Here is a 12,167-nt window from a genome sequence, read left to right as displayed (position 1 = left end):
ATTGGATGATCGGCGAGTCAAAGTGCGTGAAATTGCTGAGACCATATGCATTTCAAAAGAACGTGTAGGATATATTTTGCATGAAGAATTGCAAATGAAAAAGCATTGCACTAGATGGATACCGTACTTGCTCATAGCAGATCAAAAACGCACTCGCATGAAAATCTCTGAACAATTCTTGGAGCATTTTAACAAGAATAAAACTGATTTTGTGCGTTGATTTATTACTGTGGATTAGATTCACCATTACACACCAGAATCCAAACAGTAGTCAAAACAGTGGACAGTAGCCGGTAGTTCAGCGTCAAAGAAGACAAAATCAGCAGAAAAGGCCATGGCATCGATGTTTTCAGATGCTAAAGGCATTTTGTTTATTAATTATCTATAAAAAGGATAAAACAATAACCAGAGAATATTATTCCGATCGTTTAAGCAGACTAGTGAAAAAATTCATGAGAAAAGACCCGGTTTGCAGAAGAAAAAAATCATCTTTCATCAGGGCAATGCACCTGCCCACAAAGGTGTTTTGCCTATGGAATAATTAAGTGATCTGCACTATGAATTGTTGGAACATCCACCCTATTCCCCAGATTTGGCTCCCTCTGACTTCTGTCTCTTCCCAAAACTAAAATTTTTCCTCTCTGGTAAACGTAAAAGATACTCTCGTATCTTTTACATTAATCAAGATTTGACCATTTTCATTATTTATGGCTCTCCACTTTGGACTCCCCTTTCTTGTTGACGTTTCTGATAATCTTGTGTACTCTTGTTCTGTATTCACCAAAGTATTTATTGATATCCTCGCACTGTTCCTCTAGCTATTTTGATTTGTCTCTCCTAACCGTCTTCTTCACTTCATTGCATTTTTCTCTATATTGTTCTCTCATTTCCAGAGAAATATCTCTATTGTAACCATTAAGGCTCTTTTTTCTTGAGTTATCTTTAATGTCTCCTGTGAAATTCATCTCTTCTTTGGCTTTTCTGTCTCTGGGACTGTTTGTTCCACTGCTTTCTTGGTTACAGACCACATTGTTGTTTCTGTCCTCAGTTTCTTTTTTCTGTAATGGATTTAAGTTCTTCCTCCATCACTTTCCTATACTTTCACTGTAATTTCTTCACTCACTCTCCTCATATCCTTCTGATTCTGAAAAACTGTGCTTTTACTTGTCGCTTGAGTTTCAACTTGATATTGGCAATCACTATGCTATGAAACTATTCTATATTTGCGCCTTGAAACGTTTGACACTGATGAACTAATGTGACCCATCTCTTTCTCATGAGTATCATGTCTAGTACTTTCTTATTTCTTCCATCAGGTCTACCATGTCCTCTTCCTGCATTCTTTTTTGCAAGTTTTGTGTTACAAATTTCCATGTCATGTTTCAAGACAAATTCAATGATTCTCTCTCTCATATCCTTATTTTCCCATTGTTCTTTCGCAACCTTCATCTTCCTTTCCATTCCACTCTCATCCAATGATTAGTATATCTTTGTTTGGTACTGATTTCAAGATTGTTTCCATGTCGCTATTAAATAACTCTATTTCTTCTTCGGTACTTTCTGAAATGGGTGAATAGACCTGGGCCACTATGATATTAAAATGGTCTTGCTGCAAATCTTGCCATTATTATGCTTTCATTTACTGGAAGAAATCCGATTCCTGCCTAATATTTCATACTATTTCCAGACCAGACCAGATGATATTTGAATCTCCCATCTTCCCTGAATCTGTACAGTGCATCTCTACTAATCCAAGGATGTCACACCGGTATCGCTCCATCTCCTTGCAAAGTAAGTCTAGCTTTCCAGGAGCCCATAAAATACAGACATTTAATGTTCCTACTGATAACTTATTCCTACTAATTCCTATTTTGTACTCAAGACACTGCTGAGAAGTATCTAAATATATCATAGAGTCACAGTCATATACGAGGGTGGTCTGAAACATTCTCGGCCTAACAATGAAAAAACGAATTTTTAATTTCAAAATTATTTTTATTTTTCAACATAATCTCCCTTAAGACTACTACATTTATCCCAGCGATTCTCCAGCGCCATTATCCCATCCCTGTAGTGGTTATCAGTAAGATCTGCAAAATACCCCTTTACAACTGCACCTCTTGATTCGAATTAAAACTCTGATCAGCGAGAAAGAGTTTTAGTTTTGGGAAGAGATAGAAGTCAGAGGGAGCTAAATCTGGGGAACAGGGTGGATGTTCCAACAATTCATAGTTCAGGTTCCTTAATTTTCCCATTGCCAAAACACCTTTGTGGACAGGTGCGTTGTCCTGATGAAAGATGATTTTTTCTTCTGTAAACCGGATCATTTCTCACGAATTTTGTCGTCTAGTCTAGTTTAAAGATCGGAATAATATTCCAGGGTTATTGTTTTACCCTTTTCAAGATAATTGATAAACAAAATGCGTTTAGCATCCGAAACCACCGATGCCATTACCTTTGCTGCTGATGGAAAACCGACTTTGTCTCTTCTTTGACACTGAACAACCGGCTTCTGTCCACTGTTTTCGTTGCTATTTGGATTCTGCTGTGTAATAGTGAATCCAAGTCTCATCCAAAGTAATAAATCGAGGCACAAAATCAGTTTTATTCTTGTTAAAACTCTCCAAGCACTGTTCAGAGATTTTCATGCGAGTGGGTTCTTGAACTGCTGTGAGCAACCGCGGCACCCATCTTACAAAGCTTTTTCATTTGCAATTCTTCATGCAAAATATATCCTACACGTTCATTTGAAATGCATATGGTCTCAGCAATTTCATGCAATTTGATTCTCCAGTCATCCAATACCATATCGTGCAATTCATCAATGATTTCTGGTATTGTTACACTTTTTGGACGTCCTTCACGTGCATCATCTTCAAGGCTGGTATGGCCACGTTTAAACTCGGCAACCCATTTCTTAATTGTCGAAAACGAAGGAGAAGAGTGCCCATAAACTTTTTATGAACTTCGAAAGAATTTCTTTTACGTTCAACCTTCTTTTACAAAGAATTTTATAACCGCACGATACTCAATTTTATCCATTTCATGGGATGCAGACAACGCTTTGGCTTCAGACAGCTGTATAAAACAAACTACTTGATAGAATGATTTGCAATTTCCGATGGATGCTTATGATAGATGTAACTTGGAAAAAAAAAATTCGCTTGCCGATAGTGTTTCCGTTAATGGTCGACGCCGAGAACTTTTCAGACTACCCTCGTATATATGTAAATAAAATTGAAATAAATAAAAATAAATTTAAATAATTGAGAAACCATTTATCTCTCCTGGTTCCAAAGGAATAAAGAAGCTATGGAAAGCGCGCAAAGAAGAGTTACAAAGATTATATCCGAATTATGGGATTTAGATGAGGACAGACTGCGAGTATGTGGATTAAGAGGGGTGATATGACAGAGGTCTATAAACTTTTGAATGGGTGTTATAGCATTTCAACTGATGAAATTTTTCGTTGTATGGAAGCGAGGAGAGAACACGGGACATCCATGGAAGTTAAGGTCGTTCACAGTCTAGAAATAGGTAAGAGGTAGATTTTTCTCACACAGAGCAGTGAGTGAGTGAGTGAGTGAGTGGAATAATTTGCCCTTAGGGGTAGCGAGTGCATCTGGTGTAAATGAATTTAAGAGAACGTATGATAGCTTGTTTGGATACTTTGTAGCCTCCCTCCATGACTCCCTGGAGGTCTCAGATAATAATAATAATAATAATAATAATAATAATAATAATAATAATAATCTTTTTATTGATCTCTCAAATATTTACATATATACAATTATCATCTTGAGTAACATTCAGTATATTATTTTTCAAGGTTCAGCACTAAGTGCTACATATAATGAAATTTCAATAATAATCATGATAACATAGTTTTTTTTTGCTGTCTTTTAAAATAACAATCACAGTAATAATTTACAATTATATAGTTCAGAGTTACACAAGTTATATAATATTACATGCAGTTTACTGTTTTTTTTTCAAAGTTTGAGAAAGAATGATTATACAACAGTATTTACACATGTGCAATTAAAATATTATATTTCCTATTTCTCACACAAACATACAATGTGAACTCATTATTTATATATATTTTTTAATAATAAGAATAATTTATTACATTATTTTTTACATGTTACATAGTAATATTATATTAATGATATTATCACATAATAATCAGTATCTTCAGTATATTCTTTATTGTTATATAGTTTACTCACTGTTTTGTTACATTTCTGCATTTGATTATAAGGATTACGTGTAGATGAGTGAGGCAAGTTAATCCCACCTACTTCGAAGCTTGGGTTAGCTTTTAAAGAGAGTGGGATTTAGCCTTCACTATTTATGTTGTTGTTACTGTTTATGCGATGCTGGTGATTTGTGATGTGTATATTAGTGTTAATGGTGTATTAACTTTGTTGGTATATTTTCCAGAGTTCGTTTTTTTAAGTTCTGTAGTTATGTATGTGTTTTAAATTTCTTGGTAGGTTGTTGATTTGCGTTGGTATCTGATGTGATCTCACAGAAGAACCGTATGAGTTGTTGACGGGTGTAGGGATGTAGAGAGTTGTTGTTGTAGGTCTATACGATATGTGTCTTTGTTATTTCGATAGGTGATGTTGAAGTAATTCCTTGTTAATGTCATGTAGTGCTTCAGGTTTTTAATGCTCAGGATTCCATGTGTCGCCATGTGCTAGTCAGATATTGGTTGTTGGATGTAAGGTGTCCAAATCACTGTTGACACAATTTTCCTATGTAATGTTTCTAATTTTGTTAGGTGGCTGTTTGGTGTGTTTGCATAGACTGTTATACCGTATCTGAGTAAGGATTCGCAGACACCGTGGTATGGGAGTTTTGTTATGCTGCATGGAATAATATCTTTTACTTGGAAGAGTTTTGCTGCGATGATCCGGAGTTTGGTATGTATGTATTCTATATGTTTTGTCCATTTAAGATGGCAATTTATATAGAGACCAAGGTAGTTTGCATAGGTATTGTTCTGTGTTGTTATTTATGTTCCTAATGTTTATATTAATGTCTCCTATTATTATCAAGTATTTTGAGGTGCCTACTTTCGTAGCTGAAAGCCATCTGTTTAGTTCTTCTAGGAATTTTGTGGTGCTTAAGTTGGGTGGTCTGTATATTGCGTTTAATATCAGGGAGTTTTCTTGTTTGATGTTTTTAATTTCGATGCATATGTTTTCTGCGTATTCTAATTTATAGTTTATTTCTGTTACTTCTAGTTTATGTTTGGTAAATATTATTATACCACCGCCTCGTTTTGTTTGTCTGCAGTGTTTGTGTTGTTGGAAGTGTGGCATTTGGTAGGAGGTTGCCTCTTCGTTTGTCGTAGATACTTCAATCAGTATTAAAATGTCTATTTCGTCTATATCTTCCTTCAGATAAGCTTGCAGGGTCAGCCAGTATTTTTGAATGCTTCTGATGTTGATATGGAGAATAGATAGTCCTTTTTTGGGGATTGTCAGTTGTTTCCATTCTGATATTGATTTCAAAATGTGGCAATTATCATGTTCCGGGGTGATTACGTCTACTTGATGGTGTGCATTCATGTTGGGTGGTGTGCTGTTCCTTCTTTACGAGTTGTCAATATTCCTTTCAATGTGACAGCCTGTTGAGGTCATCTACGGATTTTATTTCGATTGGATTTGCGTCTTGTGTCTTTCTAAGGAATATTTTGCTGTCTCTTATCCATATAAACTGGTAATTGTTTTCTGTTTTTACTTTCCTTGCTTGGTAGAATATTTTCTGATAGTGTGGAGTAAGGTATTCTGACAAGTATATTGGGGTGTTGTCGTGGTCTCCTTTCAGATCTTTTACTACTGGATTTTTAATCCTGCTTGCTTTTATAAGTGTAGTTTTTGTTAGGCTGTTGGTGAGTCGCACTACGACGGGAGAAGGACGGGTGTTATTTTCTCTTTTCCTTTTTTGTGGTAACCGATGCACTGACTGGATGTCTCTCGATTCAATGGGAGAGCCGATTTTTTGGCTTAGTTGTATTACAGTATCTCTTAGATGTTCCGTAGCTATTTCTGGGAGACCATTTATGAGGAGGTCATTTTTGTGCTGCTGTTGGTTTGAGAGCTCGTACTGTTGCTTTAAAGAGTTTAGTTCTTGCCGTAGGTCCGTTGTCTCTTTAATTAAATTATGCTGTCTTTCAGTTAGCTCTTTGACGCAGTTTTTAATTTCTCTAACGGTCTGTAACATACCTTCTACCGAGTTATTATTAAATTTAATAAAATCCTCATATTGGTTGAATTTTTCTGTAATTTGTGCGGTATGTTTTTGAAATAGTTCTCCAACAAAATGGATTAAACAGTCGTTTAGGTTTTGTAATCTATTTTCAAGTAATGCATTTAAAGTTGGCTCACCTGGGTTTCCGTTGTTGTTTTCTTTGTTTTTAATTCCCTCTGTTGCTGATAGCTGTTTGTTTTCTGCATTGGCTGTTTTCCGACTGCAGTCGAAGGCGACGTTCCTTTGTTGTCTCTGCAATGGGGACACTTCCACTCGTCACGATTCTTGTTTGATTTTCGCTGCCAAGTAGTCTCGGACAATCCTGAACATAAAAAATGCATGTTTCTTTGGCAGTTCCTACATGTTACGTGGTTTTCTTCCCCTGTTAGGTCTTCTTGACATTTGTAGCACTTCATATTTCTTGTTTGACGATCTTGCTGTATTTTCTAATATGGCGTCTTCCTTTGTTCTCTTCTCGCGTAGTTGACCAACGTATACTTCGAACTTTGAATACTTATATTTTACTTATTACTTAACAGATACTTACAGTTTTTACATCTATGTGTTCGTCTTGAAGAACGGAGTTCACTGATGTACTTTAAATTTTAATTCATAAGAATAGATCTACTTTGCAACTTAAAATATGGGAGCATCGATATAGCGTGCTTGCGACTGCTTGCTGCTATAATAATAATAATAACTCACATTTAATAGTTGATTGGTTAGTTTCTAGTTTATTAGCGCAAGGACAGCAAATGTTATATTATGCACTTCCAAAAGTTGCTGCAGAATACAAAGCAATACTGAATAGCGGAAAATTAAAGATATGAAAGCCGGTATTCAAAATATTCTTAAATTCACACCTATCGATTTTTTCTCTTCCTTCCCCATGAAATATGAGATAAAATCAAATTAATAGACCGCGATTATAAAGCATGCGATAGAAGCAAAATCAGAGCTAACTCACAAACTCTTGTTATCTGTTCAAAAAATAGCTTCGAGCAATTTAGGTGACGAAACATTTTTCTCACAGCAATGAGACCATTTATCTCAGGCTATTATGCCTGAGATAAATGTATGTTAAATATTCATTTAACATACCTCGCTAGTGAGTTCCATTTCGAGCACCTGAAAGTAATCGAACGAGGAAAACGAACACCTCAATAAAATCGTTTGACTAATTATCTCTCTCATATATGACGTCAATCAAAGTAACTTCCGCCGGCGTTATCAGTTAATGAGTTGTTTAATTTGCTATACTATCTTTTATTATGTGATTTAAAATATTATTCCCATTTCGTATTGTTGGGTGTGTACATAAAGTGATGACATCAGCTATTAAAACGTAAATGACTTCCATCTATCTTAACATGAGTTTAATAATACATATTTTATAACTTCAATTTAACCAGTCACGATGACTTTTTATAGCATCTGGTATGAAATTAACTGTATTATAACAAACAAAAATAATGGGTCCTTTTCGTCTTAAGCAAATTTCTAAAATCCACCGAAAGATGTCGTTACATACTCACCATGAAATGGAAGCTTTAGAGTTTCGAACATATATTTATATATAAAGTTCATGAGAAATTTAATTTTTTCAATTTCCAGAAATCTCATATATATATATATATATATATGTTTTATTATGTTATGTTTTATTTTAATATTTTACATACTTTCCCTAGGCATTGTATAGAATACCTAGGCATTATACAGAATGACAAAAAATATACAGAATGACAAAGTATGAAATTATTGAAAAGATGCATGTGAAAATGTAAGAAGTACAAAATGTAAGATACTGGATTTTTCTATAAAAAGAGAAAAAGACCAGTGCTGAACTACTTGTTGCTGCAAGGTAGACTGGAATGATATTTTGAATTGCACTTAACTGCCTTTCAAATGCAAAAGCACTTCAAATTTCGGCACTTGGTCTTGCAAGTACACCTCACGAACCCTTGGCCGCTATCCGTGGACTGAGCGGAAGCGGCTGACCGGAGAGCTATTTCGTGATCAGGAACGTCTCCAACTCTCAGTAAGTCCTTGAGACATAAAGTGAATTGTGATCTGGCATAGAGTTGGTTTAAAATGCCTTCAGCATTTCCAAGTCGGTAAAAACCATCGTCTGTCACACTCATAACACACATCCCAGCAGATTGCGCGAGTCACCCCATCCCTTGTTGACGTCTGGGATAGGAACTCGCACAGTGGTTCCCAAAGGTGCAGGAGGAAATTTTTGAAAGGTTCATTTTGAAGAATCCAATTTCATTTTTTTTTTTTGCCTATATTTCCAGATTCAATTTAGATCAAATTTTACCTTCGACAGCATTCTCAATATTGAAGCAAAGAGAACACAAAATGTTAACATCATAACCCTCTATTTTCTCACTTGCATCGTCTTTACACTCATGTACACAGGCGGCATGAACGTTTCGGTGACAGTTTCTGTATGTATTGGCACCACTGGTTACCTCCAAACAGATGCAGAGGTAGCAGACCCGGAAGCCTCTTCGGTAGACATGTATTCATCACCACTTTCGTTTCTTCCATCGTGGACTACAGTCTCGTCCGTGTTTAGTGCAATAGACTCTTTGTCTATTGCACAAAACACTAAGAATAACTTGTTTGTCTCTGCATGTTAAAGTATTTTTCAGAAGCCAAGTGATTTTATGAGCTGATTTAGCCACTTTTGCAATGTGCTACTAAACTTCAATTCCCTATCCACTAGCACTCGCAAATCCCTGGCCTCATCAATCTCCTGGAGTATGGTTCCACCAATGTGATATACTGCTCCTATTCTTTTCACCCCAAAATGCATAACCTTACACTTTGCCACATTAAATTGACATCCATTTTTCCTAGCCCAGTCCTCTAAACTATCCAAATCATCCTGTAAAAATTTGACATCCGGTGCACTCACAATTGCTCTACCCAACTTTGCATCATCAGCAAACAAGTGAACACTTCCTCTCAGATCCTTTCCTATATCATTGATGAACAAATTGAAAAGTAGTGGTCCAAGAACAGAGCCCTGCAGCACACCACTAGTCACAAGCCATCTTTTAGACTCAACTCCTGAATAAACCACTCTCTGTATTCTCTCCATCAACCACCCTCCTATACATCTCACCAACCCTATATCCATCCCCATCTGCTCCAGTTTACTGATTAGGGTTCCATGTGGTATCCTGTCTAAGGCCTTGGCAAGGTCCAGTAGAATCACTGTAAACCCATTACCCTTATCATGAAGCTCATTCGGCCATTGGCCATGGAGAACGTGACAGAATGTTGAAAGAAATCTCACTCAAGTACAGGAACATTACTCGTCATGACATTGAACTGTACATTCACCTTTGTGAGCTGTGCCAAAAAAAAACAAAAAGGTGTTAAAAAGGTGTTGTAGTGAAGCCCATAATTTTTTCTGAGTTCAATTCCCGTTGGCAGGTCGATCTCATCGATTTTCAGTCACATCCTTGGAGGGAATACAAGTTTATAATGGTATACCAAGATCATCTTACTAAATTTATGGTTCTCAAAGTTCTGACATCAAAGATAGCAGAAGAAGTTGCATATAACCTCATGGACATATTTACGTTGCTCTGGAGCACCATCTATTCTACAATCTGACAATGGTGGAGAATTTGATAATAATGTGGTGAGAATGCTTAAGGAGTACTGGCAGACTTTGAAGATCGTCCATGGCAAGCCTCGCCACTCACAAAGCCAAGGAAGTATCGAAAGAGCTAATCAGGACATTGAAAATATGCTGTGTACATGGATGCAAGATGAAAAAACTGACCGATGGAGTGAGAGACTACGTTTCGTGCAACTTATGAAGAACAGGGCATTTCATTCTGGGATTAAGAGAACACCATATGAAGCTCTCTTCGGCTGCAAAACTAAAGTGGGTCTCACAACGTCTTCCTTAGCCCAATATGTTTTACAAGACATACAGACTGAGGAGCAACTGGAAAAAATGATGGAAAACGTTCGAACAATACAAGAAGAAACAGATCTGGACTACTGTGCTCAGTTATGGGCGCCAGGGTTTCTTCGTGATGGGGAGGAAGTGGAGAGGATCCAGAGACGAGTGACCAAGATGATTACAGGTCTGTGGAATGAACGTTATGAGAATAGGTTGAAGATTGTGGGTTGCAAAAATTGGTCGATAGGCGGAAAAGGGGTGATATGATTGAGACATTCAAATTACTGAAGGGTTACTATAAGATTAATCCAGAAGATATTTTTGAAAATAGGACTGGTGGTGGGAGGACTAGTGGCCATGCATGGAAGCTGGGCAAGAATGTGGTTAACAAGGGTGTTAGAGCTAGTTTTTTTACTTGGAGAGTGGTGAATGAGTGGAATAAGCTGCCAGAATCTGTGGTGGATGCTACGATCGTGAATGAGTTCAAGGCAAGGTATGATAGATACTGCGTGAATGTCGAATAGTTGTTCTTGACATGATGTTAGGGACTCCCTCGATGAGTCTGTCGACTCTTTGGAGTTGCCCGGAATAATAATAATAATAATAGTAGTAATAATAATAATAATAATAATTCTTTTTTTTTATAGTTTATTATTTCTCAAATAATTACATGAATATACTAATATTTAGGCAACAATGCATCTTTTTCTTGCAAAATGGTTCAGTAAGAATTATAGTTAATCTTAATATCATTATCATTTGCAGAATTTCTCATTGACACAAGAGTAAAAAGTGTGTATTATTACCATTAATAATAATCATAGTAATCGTGTTTATTATTGATGACTCACAAGTTAAACAATATTACTTATGTTGCAGTTTACATAATAATAATTTTTTTAAATTTAAATTGTAAATTAAATATATAATTTTAAACTTAAATATATAACTGAAGTATTACTATCACATTTTCTGTTTACTACTAGAATTCATTACAGAATATTAAGTGAATGATGTTAGATAAATACTACTACTGGGATGCAACTCAACTGCACCCTCGAAGCTTTGTAATTAGCTTATCTGAGGGTGATACTGGTTATATATACATATATTTGTTATTGATTTGGTTGCTGTGTTGGAAGTAGGCAGATCTTTGGGAGGTCAAATGAATGATCTGAAAGGTCGGATCAAAGTGAAATTGCCGATATATCCTGTGTTATTGCATCTGTCTTGATGGTTCACGTTCTTTTTTTATTGTGGGCTTCTTTTTTGAACTATTTAGGAGGCTTTTTTCTTCACAGTGGCAGCCTTTCTATGTCTTCTGTGCTTTTAATTTGTATCGGCTTTGAAGTTTGTGACTTCCTTATGAATATCTTGGCATCTCTGGTCCACAAAAATTGGTAATTTTTTTCCATTTTTGCTTTTCTTGTTTGGTACAACAGATTCTGGTTGAATGGTGTTAAATATTCGGATAGTAAGATTGGCGTATTGTCTTGCTGTGCGTTCAGGTCTTTGGCAACAGGTTTTTTCTTCCTGCTGGCTTTTATGAGATTGTCTCTTGTGGACTTGCTCTTAAGACGAATTTTGACTGGTGCAGGTCGTGGGAAGCCTTGGTTTTCGCTCTTCCTAGGAATCCGATTTACGGTCTGAATGTCATTAAGCTGTAGGGGGATATCAATTACATGGCCTAATTTTAAAACCACGTCTCTGAGGTTTTCTGTAGGTGCAGTTTCAGGAAGACCGTTTATGACAAGATCTTTTTTATGTTGTTGCTGATTTAAACGTTCGTATTATAGTTTTAGAGAATGAAGTTCTTGACAGAGTTCGGATGTCTCTTTCATCAATGCTCATTTTAATGTCTTTTACCGTTTGCAACACTTTTATAACTGCTAAATTATTATGTTTGACCAACTATTCATATTCGCTAGATTTTTTTGTTATTTGTTCGTTCTGTTTCTTAAAGAGTTCTTGC

The 12,167-nt window shown here is 36.1% G+C and overlaps 1 protein-coding gene across 7 annotated transcripts in view; it reads left to right on the top strand.

Annotated features, from left to right (window-relative positions):
• LOC150094008 (RWD domain-containing protein 2A) overlaps nt 1–12,167 on the top strand; it is a 217,076-nt gene that overhangs the window by 162,430 nt on the left and 42,479 nt on the right. For 5 of the 7 annotated variants that reach the window (XM_090412852.1, XM_090412846.1, XM_090412848.1 and 2 more), the window contains 2 exons: nt 1,688–1,791; nt 3,300–3,537. The exons of 1 other annotated variant lie outside the window; for it this stretch is intronic. In XM_090412852.1, coding sequence (XP_090268978.1) covers nt 3,387–3,537 — 151 coding nt within the window. In that variant the 5' untranslated portion in view covers nt 1,688–1,791; nt 3,300–3,386. The remainder of the gene's footprint in view (nt 1–1,687; nt 1,792–3,299; nt 3,538–12,167) is intronic. One more of the 7 variants, XM_090412850.1, reaches the window with a different exon arrangement.

This window comes from Typopeltis vanoorti, chromosome 23 (assembly GCF_054136105.1).
Source record: "Typopeltis vanoorti isolate ZY-2024b chromosome 23, IOZ_Tvanoo_1.0, whole genome shotgun sequence".
NCBI lineage: Eukaryota > Metazoa > Arthropoda > Arachnida > Uropygi > Thelyphonidae > Typopeltis > Typopeltis vanoorti.
This window is presented reverse-complemented; position numbering and strand designations above follow the sequence as displayed.